Raw genomic sequence first — 20,453 nt, 5'->3', positions numbered from 1 at the left:
GCTGTTAGCAGCTGTCAAGATGTCTCATGTCCTGGGGCCAGCAGCTGTCTCAATTCCTATGTCCTGCTGAGTCTCCTCCCACTCCCGTGCCCTCCCTCCCCAAACCAGCACTGGCTTTGGTGTTTTTTTGTTTTTTGAGACAGGGTTTCTCTGTGGTTTTAGAGCCTGTCCTGGAACTAGCTCTGTAGACCAGGCTGGTCTCGAACACACAGAGATCCGCCTGCCTCTGCCTCCCAAGTGCTGGGATTAAAGGCGTGCGCCACCATCGCCTGGCCCAGAATATTTCTTTATAAACTGGCATCCAAGGCTCCATGGGAAGAGAAGACTATATGGTTGGAGTGTTGCTCAGTGGGAGTCTGTGTGCCTAGCACATGCTGGGTCCCTCTCCAGTACAAAAAGAATAGGATGAAGAAATAGCACAGGACTCTAGGGCTGAACCCTGGCTGGCACCAATCCCTTCCCTTCCCTTCCCTATGCCTGGCTTAAGGTCACATAGCAGGTTTAGGGCTGAGTCCAGCCCAGAACTTTGCCCTTTTTTTATGAATCCCACAGTCCCTCCAGGGCCTCCTCCAGTTCCCCACACGTCACCCCTACAATGCAGGGATTCCACATTCCCCTGGAGACTCCTGTTCAACAGAAATCAATCTCTCCGCAGGAAGAGATCCAGGGGTCCTGGGGTCAGGTCGTGCTATGGAGCCAGGACCAACTCTCCCTCTCCCTGAGACACAGGCTTGCTCCTGGAGCCGGGCCAAAATATGCACGCGGGTAAGAGTGTCTGGGCACATGAGGATGCCCGGTGGTGCCTAGCCTCCCTGAGTGAGAGGAACACGGAGCAAGCTGCTGGCGCATCCTGCCAACATAGAAAGGTTAATTGTCACACCCGATGCCAACAGACAGACTTCCGGAGGATTCGTTTGGTTTGGTTTCGTGGCTTTTTTTTTTACAACTTTAAATATGGAATATAAATAAACTTTACATTTAAAAAATAAAAAGAAAGCCCCCAAAAATATAATCACCAACTTTACAAACTGAAGGAAGCGGACCTGGGAGGGGGAGGGAAAAGTGCAGGGGGAAGTTGGGGGGGAAGTGGGTGCGTCAACCCCAGTCCTCCTGAGGGCACTATGGCTCTCCCTCTCTCTCCCGCTTCCAGTGTACCAGCTAGCTTCCTGGAAGAAGCCATCAGGTAAAACCACAAAAGATCTGAGGGGCAATGTGCACACAGGGAAGAGGGCAGCCAGGACGGCCCCTCCCTTGGGGAGCTCCTGATATCCCGCACCTGCCAGGAAGGGAACAGCTGAAGGAGGCAATGGGCAAAGACTGTGTTGCTCCCCCAGCACCTGAGGCTCATTCTGAGCTTCAGGCTGGGTCAGCGCGCACACAGCCAGTCTGCATAGGGCGTCAGTGTGAATTAAAACACGGCCTCCTTTCCTCAGAGGCTTGACATACATCTGCTAGAAGGTCATAATAGACAAATCGGCCATGTTTAGGGTGTGAACAGAATTCTCCACATGCAGTGCCCATGTGCAATACACATCCCACACAACCTTACGTGGCTGTCTTGGCTGGAGAGGAATAAGACAGACGGGTCTCCTGCCTTAAGGGAGAATGGTAGGGTCGTTCAGAGCCTCAATCAGCACCCCTGGTGGAGCCGACTGAAGGGTACATGAGGAAGAAGACACAGAGCGGAGGTAGAGAAATGAAACAAGAGAGATGCAAGGGAGGTGGAAAGAGGCAGGGGATGTGGCCCAGGTCACAAGCACACTGCATCTCCAATCCATCAGAGAAGGCATGTGGCCACCTGCCCAGAGGAGTTCGTTATCTTCCTTGATTTCATACTTATAAAATGAAAAGCCACTATGGGCTAAGGGGACAGGGAGAGATGAGTGGCGGATCCGGGTGCTGAGAGGTTTCCTCTAGTCTGTGCTCCCCCTGTGGTCCTGGCCACAGGACTACAAGGGACCCTAGCCTGCCTGAAAGTGCTCCCTGCTGGCTGGCCAGGGGTCCAGGAATCAGGCGGGACATGCAGAGGCTCTCAGACCAAATCCCAGGCTCCTGGGGCCAGTCCACAGTCCCCCGTGAGGCTCCCGCACACTTGTCCCACGTTCTCGGGGTCAAGGGAAGAAGCAGCATGGAATGGAGCCCTTTGTTTGCTTCTGGAGTCGCAGCTCCAGGACGGGCCGAAGGACTGTTGCTGGTGGAGGTGGCCGGGCACGCGGGATGAGGGAAGCACCATTGGCCGTCCGAATCAGGCATCGAGACAGACGGACGAGGGGAACAACATTATCACTCCAAGGACCCCATGGGGGCGATACAGCAAATACCATATTAAATAACCCTGCGGGTAGAACAGACAGACACAGGGTCAGAGATGGCTCAGGGGTTCCCTTGGCTCCTAGGACCCCATACCAAGAACAGGAACTGATGCTCCTACTTTCCTGCTTCCAACAGACCCCAGGGCTGGGATGGGGGAGTCATGGGAACTGGAGTGGAAGGACAGACATCCTCTTCGGGAGGCTGAGAGGCAGTTAGGCAGAATGACTGGGTTGAAGAGAGCAAATGTCCCTGCTGGCCCTCACCCCAAATCTAAGCCACAGCCACGGAGTATCTGAGCCTTGGCTTTCTGGCCAGGTCCTCACCTGCCCACACGCTTGCCGATGCCCCTAAGCCCCGAGGGTCTCCTTCAGTGCCTCCTTGTCGTGTGTGTGCTTAAATTTTCGATGCTTCCCTTTGAGGGGCCGGCGGACTCGCACCGTCCGAACAGTCACCCGAGTTTGAGGTGTCTTGGCTGCTCAGGAAAAAAAAAGTACTTGTCAGCATGGGATGGTCATGGGGTATTCTTCTTGTACCCGAACACCTGTTGTGAGCCTTAGGGCTGGCTCAGGAAGAGGTCAAAGCCAAGCCCGCCTGCTCACCAGCTGTGTCTTCTGGGGATGTGACTGAACCTTTCTGTGACTCAGTTTCTCTGAGTGAGGCAAGAGGATGGCCATCTCATGGGAAAGGAGGGGGGTGGACTACATGACAATATGCTGGCCAAGCAGTGCCTGACCCAAGAGGTTAGGTTTCAATGTGGGCCCCAAGTCCTGTCACTGCCCAGAGATGGAGGGACGTATTTTCCCATTTCCTGCAGGTGGCCTGGCCCCGGGTCCCTCAAACCCAACAGGAGGTCCTGCTGGTACCCTGTACCCATCAGGCACCTGTCTTCAGAGGATGGGCACAGCCCACTTTTGTACTTTGGTCACCCTGTCTCATCATATGAAAAATCTGGCTAGAGAGGTTGCTTGGGGACTGGTCCTCTTGCACCACAGGTGTGGCTGTCCCCTCCAGCCACAGCGAGACTTCAGGAAGACCAAGGAAGCTACCCAAGGAGCTTAGCTCCTACTCAGCGCTGCGAGGCCGGGTTCCGCCACAGTACAGCATGAGTGACAGCCCCTCGCCAATGTGACGCCCCTGCTTCCCATCTCCCTGGCTAGCGTTCCTACTGAGACCGCTGCCTCCAACCTCTGGTTCCTCTAGCCACAAGGTGAGGAGGAAGCCTCTGGGTTTCAAGCCAGAAACAGACTTTCTTTGGAGCTGGGCCTGTCACTCAAATTCCTGGGCACTCTGAGAAGAAGAATGGAGGGCTGGGCCACAACTTAGAAGGCGGTCAGCCCTGGGCCTGACCTGGACTCTTCCAGGGACTATGTGCCATGGGGAAGGACACTGGACCACTCAGTGCCCATGTCTTTAAAGGACCGGTGGCCTCCTAGGGCTGAGCAAGTGCATCAAAAGAGCCAGAACCCCAGCAACACCTGCTATGCACCCGATTCCACTATAAGCTCCTTTATTTTCACAGTGGGTATTATTCGTCCTACAGTGTTGGGGAAACTGAGGCAGAGAGCTATGTTTGAAGCCCTGGGATCTAACTGTGCTTCACACTTCCAATACCTGCTTGAACTGACAGTTCTTGGGAGCCCTGGTCCACTTTGACTCTCAACTACTCTTCCTTCTGGTCTCTGGGAAGCCACGCAGGAGGCCAGCACTTCCTGGGAGTCACTGGAGAGTCCCTGGCCTCCGGCTAGTGTGACAGTTTCGCCAAGCTTTCCCTGCAGTGTAGAGATCTAGGGGAGCTCAGATTATCTGGAAGGATGACACCTAGGAGGTCAGGGATGAGCCCCCCAGAGAGCTTCTATCCCAAAGGCCAGGCCGTGCACAGGAGGCTCGGCTGGCCCAAGCCTGAGTCCATTTACGTAACTCACAAATGACAGATGTTTGAGCCTAGGAATTCCAAAGAGCCAGCACTGACCTGTGCTGTACCAGAGATGAGGCTGGAGGAGTTCCTCAGTATTCTGAACATTCCAGCACTAACACTTAGGAATTCTTCTAGTGTACAGATGGTAAAGCAGGCAAGTAAAAGCCAAAGAGCTGCCGGGGCAGGGGAGAACCATGAAGATGGAATCTCAGGACACCAATGGCCTAGGATAGGCTGTGTGACCTGGAACAAGGCCCCAGCATCTTTGGACCTCAGGTACCCCCACTACGAAAACAGGAGGAGCCGCTGAGACTTTTTCAACACAGATCTGTCCGACACTTGTGGAAACAAAGACATGAACCCATCTGATGGATGCTTGACCACCAGACTCAGCTGTCTACCAGACCAGGCTCTATAGATGCCCAGCCTTTACTTGTATATCTCCAGGATAACAGAAGTGAAGAGGACTGTTTGGGTTAGTAGCAAGGGCAGGGGCAGCAACCTCACTCAGGCTAGGAAAAATCTAGATTGTTCTCAGTGAGATCAAAAGTATCAAATAAATTTACTCATAGATGTTATCTATCTGATCTCTATTAATAATTTATGTGCATGTGTGTGTGGTATATGCATTGTATGGGTTCAGTTGTGTGCACGCGTGAGCATGTGTGTGTGTGTGTGTGTGTATCTATACACATAGGCACACAGATGAAGTCAGAGGCTGACATCAAGTGTCCTCCTCAATTGCTCTTCACCTTATTTTCTTTTTTCTTTTTTTTTTTTTTGGTTTTTCGAGACAGGGTTTCTCTGTGGTTTTGGAGCCTGTCCTGGAACTAGCTCTGTAGACCAGGCTGGACTCGAACTCACAGAGATCCGCCTGCCTCTGCCTCCCGAGTGCTGGGATTAAAGGCGTGCGCCACCAACGCCCGGCCTTCACCTTATTTTCTGAGGCAGGGTCTCTCACTGAACTTGGAGGTAACCAGCAGCGAGGCTGGCGTCTGATGATGCCCTGGTATCCACCCATCTCTACTTTCCCAGTGTGGGATGACAGACACACCCACCATGCCTGACCAGCCCTACCAAGGACTTAAACTCTGGTACTCCTGCTTGCTCGGCAAGCACTCTCCCCACTCTCCCCAGCCTCCTGACCCCTATTTAGAGACCCACCCTTTTCCCAGCTGTGGGCTGAGCCCCACATAGGAAGGCGTTTTACCTCGCTGCTCCCGGGATGTCCCAGGGCTCCGAGTCACAGGCCGAGGGGTCACTATTGTCTCACACTTGCAGGCCAGGTGGTCCTCCAGGGTCACTGTGGCCTTCTTGAAGATTGGCTTCTTCCGTACAATCTCAATCTTTCTCACCTGGGGGACAGAACGAGCAAAATTCCCCTGTAGAAGCCACCTGTGCCGGAGCCGTCTCACAGGCCTGGCAGTCTTCTGCGCTAGGTTCTTTCCTCGAAAGCCAAACGCCAGGCTTGCCTGCAGAGCCAGGGCTCTGGAGCAAACAATAGCAAGGCCTTGCCCTCGGTCCCTCTCAGAGCTTTTCCATCAAAACAAGCCCTTCGACCTAGCTGACCTGGCCTCAGCTTTGCTGTAGCAACCCCCCCCCCATACCCTGACCCCCCAGAGTGGGAGAAAGGCATTTCCGGGTAGAGCCTGAGTCCTGTGGGTCCTCATTCCTGGAGCAGAGCACTGGCCAAGGCCAGAGGCTGCAGCAGAGTGTGTGTGTGTGGGGGGGGGGGGGGGGGGGGGGTGGGGGGGGGGGGGGGGGGGGGGGATGGTTATCTGGAAGGAAGTGAGGCAGGCCTTATCTAGAAGAGAGGCAGGAGGGGAGAAGGCAGCTGTCAGGTGTCTGTCCCTAAAGCTGGGGACAGGAGATATGGTGGCAGTGGGTGGGGACGCATAGCATGTCATTCACTTGTAATCTGGGGCACAGCGAAAGGCCAGGAATGGAAGACAGGCAGGAGACTGGGCACAGGCCACAGGCAGACAGCAGAAAAGAGAGCATGGTCACGTAGTCAGGGCACTGGGGAGGGCTGGTGCTAAGCCTTGTACCGTGTGCCCAGGGGAACCTGAAAAGGGGAGGCTGACCCAGGGTACTGAGACCTGGTCTTGCAGAGTTAGAGATAGCTGAGCTTCCCTGTGCCCTGCCGGGTCCACATGAGAACAGGAGCTTCAGAGACTGCCTCTAGTTCCTTCCTACAGACTAGCATCTGCGCCCCCCCCCCCCCCCCCCCAAAAAAAAAAACAAGGTGGCCACAGTGCTTGCCACCTGGAGGACACTCTGTGCCACCTTCGTTAAAGACGAAGCTTGCAGAAAAGACAGATAAAGTCCCAAAGTGTAGGGGGGTTCCTGAGTATGATAAATCACTGAGGGGACCTGGGCAGTTGTCCTGAACATTCTTAATGTCAGATGTTTGAAGACAGGAGCTCTGTGTTGTGTCCCTGTAGAGCAGGTGACACTGGTCCACCACTTAGCATTGCACACCCAGCCACATTCTGTCTGCCTCTCAGTGACTACGGTCTGAGACGCGTCTGAGACGCCTAGGAGAATGCGTGCGTCCCGAACACTCAGCAAAAGCCCTCCAACCCGCGGCCGCTGGTCTGCTGCTGGGGCGGAGCCCGACTCCTGGCGCGGGGCGGGACGGGGCGGAGTCTGCGCACCTGCACTGGCCTCATCTGCACTTGCGAGGCCCGGCACTGCACGTTGCGGTTGTTGCAGCAGCCAGAGCAGCGCTGCACCTCCACGCAGGGTGGCCACACCAGGAAATTGGCGTTGGTGCGATCGATGAGGTTCCGTGAGATCTGGAACACCTCTGTGCGCGTCTTGCACTCGGCGATTACAGCGGGCTCTGCGGCTGCCAGGGAACCTGAGGGCGGGCGACAAAAGAGGCTGTCAGGAGAGGAAGGTCTTCTTTGGAACCAACCCCCATCCTGACAGCCCTGAACTTGGGTAGATGGCTGGACAATCCTGAGCCTCAGTTTACATCATCTGACAACGAGGACAATGACCCCCAAGAAGCATGGCCAGGATCAGGCCAGATCATCCCGTGTGATCTTGTAAATGTTTAGTGCATGCCTGTCCCACCATCCTGGATCCCAATTGTTCAGATTCACACGGCTGTGTGATTGGCCCACCTGAGTCCTCACCCACTGTTAGCCTGCCCGCTTGCACTGGTCTTTTGTTGTTGTTTGTTATTTTCATGATCAAACTATCCAGGATAGCACTGACTGTCCTGGAGCGCACTCTGTCAACCAGGCTGGCCTCGAACTCACGGAGATCCGCCTGCCTCTCTGCTTCTGCCTCCAGAACGCTGGGATTAAAGGCTTGCACCACCAGCGCCTGGCTGTACCGCCCTATTCTTATGTGACTCTTTCAAAGTCTCATCTGCCTCATCTGTGAAATGGGATAGCGGCAGAGCAATGCCTCTTCCCTGAGCTGAGAGGAAGAGGGTGGGTGAAGCCTACAGCAAGTGCTCAGTCATCCCCAGAGAAAGGTTAGCAGATGGCAGTGGGGCTCGGGGACCTGCAGGATCTGCCAGCCACATCTCCAGGGACTTGGAAACTGTAGGTGGCTTCTCCAAGACCTACAGATCTACTGGCTTGGTCTCTGCCAAGGAACAACTGGGCTTAGTGCCTCTGCACTAGGCCACAGTGTAGCCCTGAGCCACAGTGGACAGAGGACCCACCCAGAATACCTTGGGCTCAAGTGCGTCGAGTAAGGGCTCAGTCCTTCCATTCCAGTTTCCCCACCCTGGTTTCTAGGCCTTTGGATTGGAACTGACTACATCTATTCCAGGGTTGGAGTGAGGAAGCGGTGAGTGCAAAGGCAAAGGCAGAGGTAGGCAGATCTCTGGGAATTCGAGACCAGTCTGGTTTACCTAGTGAGTTCCAGGCTAGCCAGGACTATGCACTAAAACCCTGTTTCAGAAACAAAAAGACCCAAGCCACTATATTTTAAAAGCACAACATGGGGTACAGGGCATGGTAACTCAGCTTCAAAGATGGCTACACTCCTCATTCAGTTCTTACAGTAGGGAAGGGATTTGGAAGGTGACCCCAATCCAGGATGGCTGTGTGCCCTGGTCTTCCTTCCCTGGATCCCACTCTTTGAAGGGCCACTATATGGACCTCCGGTTTTACCTAGGCTCCTCCTCCCTCGAGATGAGCTTTCTGGCTCTCCTCCAGAGTGGGCTCGGGTCATGTTCAGGTCCAGCTCGGCCCCATTTTCATCTGCAAGGGAAAGGAAGCATAGTCAGGCATGCTGGCCCAGGCTGCTACCACAGCATGTAGGATAGCATCTCTACACTCCGGGACACCGCCCTTCGTGCTCTCAAAACCTGAGGTCCCTGGCCCTGAAGAGGCAACCAGGCAAAGCCTTGGGCAGCTGAATGGCTCATGGGGCTGGTGGGGCCTGACTGCATCTTTGGGAGCCTCCAGCGAGTTTTTAGCCCCATTTTTGGCCAGAACCCATGTCAATGGAGTTAAAAATAACCCTTCCCCTTTGCTACTGTCAGCGAACCCTCCTCGGCCTCCAGGGTGGAGCAGGGACCCAGAGCACTGGAGGCCAGTTCCCAGTGCCCTCCAAAGCGTTCCCATAGGAAGTGCTGGTTGGAGAAATTCCCAGAATCCCCTCGGGGCTAGCAGGCCCAGTACAGCCTGCTGGAGCCTTGACAATGGCCCTACTGGTCTGGAGAGAAAGGGTGGTGAGGGAAGGGGGTGGGAGGGCCTGCGCCAGCCACACTAGGTCGGCTCTCTCCCCAGCTTTCATCTTTCTGGGCTTCTCTTCCTGTCACTAGCCGAAGTTCCCTTCTCTAAGCTGGAGTCTGCTACCAGCTCTCCTTGGTGACACCTCCACCCACACACCTCGCTGCCCCGAGACATTGGCCAGGGCTGCCCACTCTTCCTAGGATGGCAGGGTGGTGAGGAGGCTTTGAACTTGATCCTGATGGTGGACAGCCCCTCTTGTCTCTCAGTGGTGAAGATCAGCAAATGAACTGAGGGATGCTGGAGACAAGCCTCTGCCACCTCCTTATGGCACCTGGGGGGACCATATATTATCTTCCCCAGCCGGCTGGTCCCATCAAAGGCAAAGGCTTCTGCCAGCTGCCGGCCTATCTAGGATTCCAGGGGTCCCGCAGATCACCACTGACTGATTGGTCTGCTTTGTCCAGCCCAACAGTGTTAACTACGTCAGCCTGTCTGTCTGTCCCTTATTCTCTTTCTCACTGCCATCTCTGGAATGCCCCTGGTGGGGACGAGAAGGGGAGAGATGTACTTTGTGGAAAGGTTAAGTTGATTAGGAAAAAATAGCCACATGGTTGCCTCAAAACAGACCTGCTATTGAAAACCTCACATTCAAGATCCCGACCCCCACCAGGGGTGTGGAGGGGCTGCCCGAGCTGGGCAGCAGAGCGCCTTGGAAAGAAACAGCAAGATGGCTAAATTTGGAAGTTGCCCCATTGTGTGGCCAGGGCTGGTCAGCCGGGCACGGGTGGGAGACATCGGGTGGGGGCCCTAGTGAACAATAGGGGGGCCCAGCTGGGCCCCCTCCTGCCTGCCTTGCCACCCCCCAGCCCAGGCAGTATTGAAAGGGCCCGGGAATGCTTTTGAGAAGGAGCCAGGGGCCCAACGGAGAGAGGAAACAAAGGCAGGAAATGCTGTTCCCCCGTAGATAGCGTCTGGGCAAGAATTACAAAGTGACAAAGAGACAGGACCCCAGAGGGACAAGGGCCCGCGGGTGCGTGGGGGTGGGGGGCTGGGGGGCTGCTGAACAGGGCTCTAGGGACCAGGCCAGAGGTCAGAATAGAATGGAATTTGCTCTGAAGACTGCATTTATAAATACATTCCCAGCCCAACCCGCCGGCCCCGCCACGTGTGTGCCACCAAGCACGTGCCCATTCGCCCAGTGCACTCTTGGGCATGGGCAGAGCTGCCAGCTGGTCTTGGCCAGGTGTCCCCAGGAGACCTTGTCGACCAGGCCCTGGGCCAGAGGGGCAGGGAGATGTCTTCTATAGCTCCACCCTCTTCACCTGGATAGGTATTTAGTACATGCTCTGAGTGCTTTTTTTCTGCCCGCCCTGCTCCAGGGACCCCACCCTCTGCACCAAGCCAGAATCACACGTGGGTGCTGCTTCTGCCACACCCCATGTCCCAGGTACCAACCCGTCGGCCTGCTCTGCCCTGCCCTGGGTAGGTGCGGTCAGGCCTTCACTGGGATGTGCCATGGATCTAGCTCCCTGATGTCAAGAGGGGTGCCCCTGCCTGCCCCTCCCCACTCTCCCAGCACCAGTGGAGGCTGAGGTTCTGGAGGAGGATGCGATTTACCTACGGAGTCTCCATGCAGCAGGCGCTGGAGGTCATCAAAGGAGCGGATGGAGCGGTCACTCAGCATTTCATAGAGTTCCTCTGGAATGGGGTCCCCCTGTTGGGCAGACACCAGGAACTGAGTAAACTGGGGTGAAGGCTCACCAGGCATGGCTCTCTTACCAACCACATGCTTTCTCTTGCACAGAGTTCCTACGAGGCCCCTCTGTCCCCAGCAATAGGCAGTAAGGCTGGAGTAGGTGGGATGCGAGGCTGAGCCAGGAGCAGAAGCCCAAAGGCTTCAAGAGCTAAATCCAGACTGAGATGCCCCACCCCAGTCCTCCACAGTATCCAGACTTGCCCCCAGCTCCAAGGCTTGTCTACATCTGTCTCCCCCATCAGATCACAGGTCCTGGAGAAACTCCAACAATCTCACTTCTCGATACGCTCCCTCCACACCTGGTAGCTAAGACATGCACACCGTATGTGCAGGGGCCCCCAAACCCAGTGTGAGCAGAGGCTTCACGCAGACAATGACAGTGAAGTGTGTTCTCCAGCTCCCCGCCCCCCCCCCTGCAGCCCAAGAGATGCTTAATAATGCTTGCTGAGTTGTGAGGTCTCAGAAGGCTGTGTGTCCCAGTGCTACCGACGTAGTCCCTGCCAAAGAGGAAACAAGGGAATCCTCAGGCCCAAACGGGGAACCTGAGCGCTTACCCATGCATGCCCCATGCCCAACCAAACGCTATTTTTAGAGTCCCTCTGGCCTGTCACCAAACACTTGAAACTTAGTTAGAACCTTAACAGGCCTCACTACAAGCCAGCTTCCTCTGGGGGAAACCACAGGTCCCACAATCACATCATACAGCTGGAGAGAGAGGTCACCGCCACATCGCCACAGCTCCAGGAGTCTCAAGAGCCTGGTGCCAAAGGCTACAAGAGGTGAGGGCAGAGGGGACTGGGAAGTGTCCTCACAATAAGGAGCAATGGAAGGACGCAAGATGCCAAGACATGTCTAAAGGCTGTGGCCATGATGAGTGCACACGCACGTGGTACATACATACATGCAGGCTTGTGACAAGACCGTGCAGTTTGTGCCTCAGTTTCCCTGGACTGAGAAGTGAAGAAGCCCTGCCCTGTGTTCACTGAACCATGCTGGGACAGGCACTTTGAGTACTAAGCACAGGCGCGTGCACATGCGTGTGTTTGAGCATGGGGTTTGCTGCTCTCTCACTGTCTAAGGTGGAAAAGAAGCTCTTGCCCCTGGCCAGCTGGGGGAATCTCCTCAAAAGCTGCATGTCTCGTCTCAGACACTTGTTGAGAGCCAGGTGCATGATGCCCCATGCCCACCTATGTTCCAAGCTACTCTGGAGGCAAAGGCAAGAAGATCTCTTTTTTGTGTGCTTGCTGGTTTTGTCAACCTGACGCAAGCTAGACTTGATTGTGAAGAAGGAACCTCAATTGAGAAAAAAGTCCCTATCAGACTGTGGGCAAGCCTGGGGGGTATTTTCTTGATTGGCTGACTGACTGATTGATGTAAGAAAGCCCAGATCCCTGTGGGTGGGTGGGACCACCTGTGGGCTGGTAGACTTGTGGCCTATAAGAAAGCAGGCTGTCAAACCATGAGGAGCAAGCCATTAAGTAGCCGCCCTCCAGGGTGTCTGCTTCAGTTCCTGCTTCCAGGTTCCTGCCCTGCTGGTAGGTGCTGTGGAACTGCAAGCTGACATAGATTCTATCCTCCCCAAGTTACTTTTGGCCATGGTGTTATCATACAACCAAAAATCTAAAGCAGTTTGGGTTTGCTTTTTTTTTTTTTAAGACATGGTCCTATGCTGCCCTAGCTGGATAGCATGAAACTCAAAAACAGACTAAGATAGCCGTGAACTCAACGATTCACCTGCCTCTACTAAGTGCTGCGATTAAAGATGTGAGTACGCCTAGCAGGAAGATCGTTTGAGGCCAGGAATTCCAGGCTAGCCTGGGCACCATAGAGAGACCCAGTCTCACTTAACACAAAACAGAAACACCTTGTAGTCCTTGACACTTGTGGTAACGTTTAGAAAATATTCCTCAGGGATTCAGTCATACCCACCTCTGGTCCCCCATGTCAACCTAGGAAGTAGAGGATACAATCTGGGGACTGGGGCGGGGGGGGGCATAACTCCTTGAAATCTGGCTCCTGGGACCCCATTTGTCATCTGGGTCATTTTGTTCAATCATGGAGTTTATGAACCTGCCTGGTATCCTGGGGATGTCAGGAGTTTGAAGGAGAAGCTAGGGTGAGGACAGGGGCTTGGTGACCTATAGTGTCCACAGCTTCACAGTTGGGCCGAGACCTGCAGGCCAGATGTTCAACACTGGTGTAGAGAAGGCCACTGCCCCCGGTTCTGTCAAACTCAGAACTGGTATTCAAAAGACTTGGATCCCTTCCTCACCCTGCCACCATCTGCAGTGTGACCTCCAGCTAGCCACTGCATCTCTCTCTGGTTTGGGCTCTTATCTATGAACTGAGGATGTTAGAAGACATTGGATTGCGTTCTAATTCTTCCTGGGGGTGGCAGAAGGAGCAGACGCTAGCCGGAGCCAGGATGTGTAAGGTGGCTTGCTTGCCCAAGAGAATGAGAAGTGAGTGGTGGCTCAATCAGCCCTGGGGGGTACTTCTGCCAGGATCTCCTTGTCCACTCAAGGGCTGGCTGGAGCTGCCAGTGAGGCAAAGCAAGCTGAACCCTGAACAGACGAAGTGAACACCTACGGCTTCAGTCCACCAGGCAAAGTATTCCATCACATGGAGAAAAACGCGCTCCTGAACCCCAGATGGAAGCCATGAAGGTGCAAAAGCACTCGGCTCAGTAAACACTGGTGTTCATCCCTTTCTCTCCAGTGCTTCTCTCAGGTGTGGTCCTTCAAGCAAGGCACTGACCAAACAAAATGCTTCACGAAGTGCAGTCCTGAGGCCAGCGTTATCATTAGTCCCATATTCCAGATGGGAGAACTGAGGCTGAGAGAAATTAATCCACAGTCACAAGTCTAGAGACTAGTCAGTGGCAGAGGTGGGTCCCTCCAGGGCCATAGCATGCCTACCTGCTCCTGGCCCACCAGGAAAGTTTCAAACATGCTTCCCTTCTCTTCTGATGATGCCACTGGACCCAGCATCATTTGAGATTCCTGCTGTTACCCTTGTCCCTATCTCTTTCCTTTTTGGTTTTTCAAGACAGTCCTGGCTGTTCTGGAACTCACTTTGTAGACCAAGCTGGTCTCAAGTTCACTGAAATCCGTCTGCCTCTACTTCCCGAGTGCTTGGATTAAAGTCGTGCTTGTCTTACAGCAACGGTCACAATTACACACTGATATCATCTGAAGACATTTTTGGTGGTCATGGCTAGAGTCAGGCTGCTAGCATCAGTGGGTGGTGGTAGGGATACTATTCACCATCCCACAGTATGAAGGATGTCACGAAGGATACAGTATCACTGGTCCCAAATACCCACAGTACCAGAGGTGAGAAACTCACAATAGAGGAGTCAGGGCTCCCCGTATAAAGGGAACCATGGTGCTCAGAATAAATCATCAAAAACCTTACTTTCTGCTGGACGTAACAGCACAGGCCTATAATCCCAGCTGCTTAGAAGGCTGAAGACAGGATTGCAAGTTCAAGGCTACCCTGGGCTAAAGGATAAATTCAACGTCAGCCTGGGCTATGAAACAAATTCAAAGGCCATCTTGGGGCACTTAGCAATACCCTGTCACAGAATAAAAGCAAAGAAAGGGCTTGAGTGTGCCCAGTGGCAGAACAATTGCCTAGTTAGTGAGTTCTGGGTTCAGTCTGAGGAAGACTGACAAAGAAACAAATTGTATCTTTCTCCCTTAAGTAGAGTTAACCCCAACTGGCCCTGAAGTCCCTGGTAAGTGTAACTGTTCAGAGCAGAGCAGCCGGGAATTAAGGGCATTTAACAAGATGTTATTGCTTTCGTCACCAATTCTTTCGTATGGCTCCCTAAGAGCAACATGACACTCGTGGGCCAGACAATCACAACACTTCCAAGGATGGTGACTGGTGGGTGGGTGGAGAGCTGCCATCCCCGGGACAGAGTGTGACTTTGTCCTGTCCCCCACGCTGGGCAACAGGAAATGAAACCTAGCCCCACATTGACACTACCAGGTGCCCTGTGGGCTGGCCTGAGGTCCACTCCAGGATGCTGTCAGAGTCTGTGTGTGTTCTGCCACAGGTTCTGGAAGCCTCTAGGTGGGCACCCGCAGACTCCCCCATACACAGTAAAGGACACCTGACAGCTTGAAGAAGCTGCCCCAGGTCTCAGGCCTGGGGCTCCTGGTAGGACAAGGGTGTGGCGTGGAAGCAGTTGGGGCTAAGCCAGCCTGGCAGTCAAGAGAAACAGCCTCCTCCCTGCCCTGCCCCCAAAGCCAGCTGCACGAGGCACGAGCAAGCGTGAGGCCAGGTGAGTTACCTGCTCCCAGTCAGGCTGGCAGATCAAAAGGGCTTGTACCCCACCCTCCACCTGGGCCCCAGCACAGCACACACACATACACACATAGGCAGACATGCACTCCAGTCTGCTGCCACTGCAGTGAGGAAGATGGGCTCTCTGCCCAGCACCCAGGGCGTTGTCTGTGGCTGGCAGAGGCAGAAGCTGACGAGGCCTCCTAGGGCCTGCCTGCTTGCCGACTTGCGTCTCATGCCGTATTTAGACGAGATGGCAAAGAAGAGCTCTTTGAAGAAGCCCTTTCTGGGTACAATATAGATGCCTTTTGGAGCCAGATTTTCTACCCAGCAGTTCCCTTCCTGGTTCCTGGGATTACCCTCTCTCTCCCTTATCCATCCTCCCACCCCCTGCCGCTCCTGCATCCCAGCCCAGTCCACCAGCCTCCCCTACCTCTGCTAGAGCAAGAGAAAAAAATAAATGTCAAAGCTGGAAGAAAAGGACCCGTCTTAAGGATGTGCCTGCCACCCTGGTGGTCCACTGCAATCTCTGCCTCTCACCTCAACTCAATGGGAGCCAGTTCCCCTGTTATTTGTAACACTAAACGAGTCCAATCTGCTCCATATTTTAGGTGTGGGAAACTGAGGCCCAGCCTGCTTCTCCTTCATTGTCTTTCTACCTCAGTCCTCCCTGCCGACAGTCCAAGTCCCAAGACAGAGAAAGTGTATTGGGATACCTCACCATGGGAGAGGGGCAGGGTTACAAACCAGATGCCCACTGTGCAGTGCACTGTACCATGGGCGGCTGCCCTCAGAGGCCAGGCTTCACCCAGGCTGTGTTAATAAAGCACGCCTGGCCTGAGCCCACTCCATCATTCATGGTTCTTTCCACGCTCCTTTGGTGATTGTGCAGGCTACACGCACTCCACTAACACAGCGGGAATCAAGACAAAAATCCCTCTGGCGCAGTGTGCAGTTCATGGGAGAAAGCAGGAAACAGGCAGCTAAATAAACCAAAAGTTGAAAAGTTGTCCTAGTCAGGTATGATAGTGCATACCTGTAACTCTAGAGGTAGGAAGATCAAAGGTTCACGGCCAGCCCCACATACACAGTGAGTTGGGGGGTAGCCTGGACTACATGAGACCTTGTCTCAAATAAAATATCGGAAAGAAAATATATCACAGAAAAGGCATCAAAAAGAGGGAGGACATCATGAACCCAGAGAGAACACCTTGAATTGATTCCTCCACGCAGGCACGCACTTCCTGCCTCTTGCCTTCAGGCCTCTGGAATCTATCTGACCTTGACTTTCACAATTCCGGGCAGGGGGATTCCAGCAAGTGGGTTTCCCCACCCTCCCCCCATGGCCATTAGGAAGCCAGAAGGAGACTGGGTTGGTGGCTATGGGGCCTCACCACTCCTTCCCGGCAGAAGGGTGCTGAGGCAGACAGATTGTCACATGACAGTCACCTTCTGGGAAGCTAGCTCAGCTGAGAGAGAAGAGGCCTCAGCAGCCTTTTCAGACTCTCCTCCAGCCTGCTTCCAACACCTAGACCTCCCTCTAAATACAGCCAACTTCGGGGTCACCTCCAGAAGCAAGCCCCTCCTTCTGTCTCCCTGCTTGCCTGGGCTGGCCCTATGGGGACAGGGTCCTCAGAATTTCAGTACGCCTCATAGTTATCAGGGAAAGTCAACTGCAAAACGCAATGCAATTGCGGTCCCAGAAGCGTCTATGGAGGAGCAAGGATGAGCTTCTGAGCTGCAGCCTCATTCCCAAATGCGAATATTCATGGCAGTGGAGAAGTGCTCCTGGAGGAAGCTGGGCTGGTTAAGACGGCCTGGGAAGCCGCATTCAGATGTTACAAATCCAGCAGAGCCCCTGGATAGACAAGTAGGGAGGGTGTAGGGAACACACTAGGTAGGCTGCGTCCTTTATGTCTTGGAGGGCAAATGGGTGCTTATTTGAAATGAAAAATGCTTGGCTATCCCAGCACTCTAGGGTCACGCCAACATCACTATCGGCCATCACCATCGGTTACATAGGGGTGGTTGAAAAACCGTTACAGAGAGGCAAAGTTTGAGGGATACCAAGCTGTTCTAACCAGGCCAAAAAAAAATGGGTGCTGCAGAGCCCAGATCAGGATCTGGGATTGTCCCTTCCTCCTTAGATCCCCCCAGGAAGGAAATGGGATGGCTACAGAGGCGGTGAGGTGCCAGGGCCCACGGCGAGCCCACCTGTTGCGTGGGGGCGGGCACCTGGCACTAAGTGTACAGAGGGGCTGTGCGTGCCTGTGTGCGTGCGTGGGTGTGTGAGCGCACGTGTACTCGGGCCGCGCGCGCGTGTGTCCCGCGTGTGCACGGGCGTGGCGGCGGGCGCGCGACCTGGCCGCCTTAGTGCGTGCCCGTCGCTCTGCGCGCCCGCCCGCGGGAGCGCAGCATCGCCTCCGGCCAGGAGTGTGCATGCGTGGGGTGAGTGAGCGAGTCGGGGGCCGGGCGGGGTGGGCTGCAGAGAGCAGCCGCGGGGCGCCGCCGTTCTCAGGACGCCCTGGCACCGGGCCAGCCCCCAGGTCCCCACGGCGCGGCGAGGCGAGGCGGCAGCTGGGGCCTCCCGGCGTCCCCCTCCCCAACAGCTGGCCGCACCCCGGGGGGCTGCAGGCGGAGCGGGGAGGGGGCGTCGCGAGGGGCCTGCTGCGGCCGGGCCATGCCCAGCTTGCTCTCTTTCGGGCTCCGGCCGCGGGGGGCGGCCGCGGAAGGGCGGAGCCCCCAGGGCGGGCGGCCGGCGGCCCTCGAGGAGTCCCAAGAACAAAAGGAGACGGCGACGGCTCCTCCGTGGTCAAAACAACCTGTGCTGGCGGCGGCCCAAGGTCGGACCGCGGCCTCGGAGCCCTCCGCCTTAACCCCTTCCCTGCCGCCGCCGCAGCCGCCGCCGCCTCTGCCCTGCGCTTGGCCGCGGACGACCGGGCTGGCCTTGCCCGCAGCCTACTAGGTGCGGGCTCTGGACCTCAGCGGGCGGAGGCGGGACGGGCCCCGGCCACGCCGCTTTCCCGGCCCTCACCCCGCTCCAGCTCGCGCCTCCTCCTGCCCCGCCCCCTTCCCACCTGGATTCCCGGTAGACTTGCCAACTCACTGCTACGTGAGGCTGGGAGGGGTAGGGGCACCGATCCCACCTGATCGCTCCCGCAGACGTTTCCATACCCCACCTCCCTTGCAGCTAGGCTTCTGCAGGCGCGCGCTCCGCAGCCTGCATGCGGGGGAGAGAGGTGCTTCCTCTCGCAGGGCGCCGGCGCAGGTATGGCCGGGCCTCACACACACACACCGCCCCTGGGGCTGGATTCCTTAAGAACTCTCCCCCCCCCTCCCCCGCGCGCGCGCCCCAGTCCTGTCTGTACTCCAAGCGTCTGAACCTACCGTATGTCTGTCTGCCTGTCTCTCAAGTGTCTCTGTCTCTCTCTGGGCCCCAAGATACAAGGTGCTTTTGGACCGTCCAGCACGACCCCGAGGTGCCCACCCTAGCCCAGAGCAGAAGCTTGGGTGGGACCAGAACGCTCTCCAAAGGTCTCCGTGGATATCCTGAGATCGAGGGCGCACACCACTAGGGCAGGCCGGGTCCTGGGCAGAACCAAAGCCCACGCTGGTTCCAAATGGACTCAGGAGATCGCGATGTCTTAGACACCCTAGATACCACCCCACCCGTTCTCCCCTGGCCGGGAAGGAGCTTAAGAGCTCTGGCTCATGAGGCAGAAGGCAGGGCAACACACACCTCCCAGGACGCCACGGAGGTTTAGGGATCTAGGTTGGTCTACTGTAAAGAGAAACCCACCGCTGTCTCGTCATATATTCCAGAACCCTGGACCTGGCCTCCCAGCCCTTGGGGCCACCCAGTGCCCGGCGCCTGGCTCACGCGCTGCGGGGCTCCAAAGTTCACTGCAGGGAGAGGAGGGGGCGGCCAGGCGTGGGGGCTGGGACGGCTAGGGAAGGATCCAGCCCGGGCACCGTCGCAACTCACCTCGGCGCTGACCAGACGCAGGTAGCAGCAGAGAGGCAGGAAGAGCGCCCAGCAGCGATTCATGCCGACTCCGGGCCCGGCCCCGCGGGGCCCCGGACGCGTAGACGGAGCGCGCCGCCCCCGCGGCCAGGGTTGGGGGCTGGGGAGGAGGGTGGGCTCCGCTCGGGTCCGCCGCGATCAGGCTCTCAGGCCGCTGCAGCCGCCGCCGTGGCTCACCCGCATGGCCCCCGGGCGCCGCCGCCCCCGGCCCCGGCTCCGTCGCTGGGGGGCTGGGGAGGACCTGGACACGGGACCAGGGTCCGAGGCCGCTACCTGGGCGGATCCCGAGCCCACGCGAGCATCCACGGCCGGGGGGCTGCGTCGCGAACCAGCCAAGGCGTCTAGCCGTGTGGGGGCGCGCAGGGGACTCCAACCTCCGAGAGGAAAAGAAACACGACAGTCGATGGTTCGTCTTCACTCGCCTGCTAAAGGCGTGTTCCTCTGCCCGCTGGCTTAGCTTTTTTGCAACATTTTTTGGAAATGCTTCCCAGATCAGAAAGCGCAGGGCTGAGCACCTCCAAGCCCAGGTCTCCCCCAAAAAAACTTTTTTCCAAAGTTGGCTTTGCAGCGGCGGCCCAAGCACCCGGGTAGGGAGAGGTGCAAACTCCCGCCCGGGCCGGGCGGCGGGGCGGGAGCGTGTGCGCCCTGGCGCGGGGCCCAAGCGGCGGGCACGGCTGCTCCGAGCGCGCGGCGCGCCCACTGCGCGCTGGGCCGACCCGGGCCGACAGGTGGACGCGGCGCGGGTCAGTCGGTCGATCCGCCCACCAGCTCGCTGCTCAGGGCGTCCTCTGCGGGTTTCTAGCTGCGGCTGCTCCGGCTTTACTCGTTACAACGAGGCTGGGGGGTGGGCTTTTTTTCCCCTCCTTTCCCTTTTGCGCGTGTGTGTATGTGTGTGTGCGCAAAATATCTCTGGAGAAAAAAAGATGGGCGCTGGCGGCCGGAGGGGAGCCCTCAGGGAGGCAGCGGGGGAGGCAGGCAGGCTGCTCCCGGCTGCAGGAGAAGTTGCCACCCTTCAGCTGTTCCGGCCTTTATAAAGGAGAAGGGAGAGTGCTAGAGGTGGGTGGAGACAGCCTTTCCTCCCCTGGCCCCGAGTCAGCGCCGGGAGGGGGGCAGGAGCCAAGAGAGGGCCTAAGGCGAGGACTGCAGCTTAAGGGGTCTCTGAGAGCCAGGCAGCCCCTCTGGTGGTAAATCTAGCCCCTTGGCAAGTACTGAAGGCGAACCATGGCCCCACCCCTTGGCACAGTGACCTGTGTTTAGGGGCATGTCTGCAGGGCCAGGACCAAGACCAGGAGTGTAGCCCCTGAACCCCAGAACCAGACATCTGCAGCCTGGCAAAGGCATGATGATGAAGGACTGGGGCTCTGCAACCTGGCAGCTTAGATTCAGGTCCTGTCTAATTGAGTAGCTGGGTCACCTTGGGCAAGTCACTTTCTTCTGTGCTTCACCATA

At 56.4% G+C, this 20,453-nt stretch overlaps 1 protein-coding gene across 2 annotated transcripts; it reads right to left on the bottom strand.

Moving 5' to 3' along the window:
* Positions 1-903: 903 nt before the first annotated feature.
* Positions 904-19,171, bottom strand: Pdgfb (platelet derived growth factor subunit B). 2 transcript variants are annotated; one of them, XM_050165616.1, is made up of 7 exons: positions 18,087-18,925; positions 10,549-10,645; positions 8,365-8,454; positions 6,886-7,091; positions 5,439-5,583; positions 2,637-2,785; positions 904-2,335 (listed from the first exon to the last, which is right to left on the bottom strand). In XM_050165616.1, the coding sequence occupies exons 1-6, from the start codon at positions 18,150-18,152 to the stop codon at positions 2,661-2,663; spliced, it is 729 nt and encodes a 242-aa protein (XP_050021573.1). In that variant the 5' UTR covers positions 18,153-18,925; the 3' UTR covers positions 904-2,335; positions 2,637-2,660. The 2 variants fall into 2 exon arrangements, with proteins under 2 accessions (XP_050021573.1, XP_050021574.1); XM_050165617.1 differs by lacking the exon at positions 18,087-18,925 and adding an exon at positions 18,966-19,171 and having other exon boundaries at positions 905-2,335.
* Positions 19,172-20,453: the final 1,282 nt, after the last annotated feature.

The sequence above is a fragment of the Alexandromys fortis genome, unplaced genomic scaffold (genome assembly GCF_014885135.2).
Source record: "Alexandromys fortis isolate MF-2015 unplaced genomic scaffold, M_Fortis_MF-2015_v1.1 scaffold_157, whole genome shotgun sequence".
NCBI lineage: Eukaryota > Metazoa > Chordata > Mammalia > Rodentia > Cricetidae > Alexandromys > Alexandromys fortis.
The sequence above is the reverse complement of the archived record's forward strand: the minus strand, read 5'-3'. Positions and strand labels throughout refer to the sequence as shown.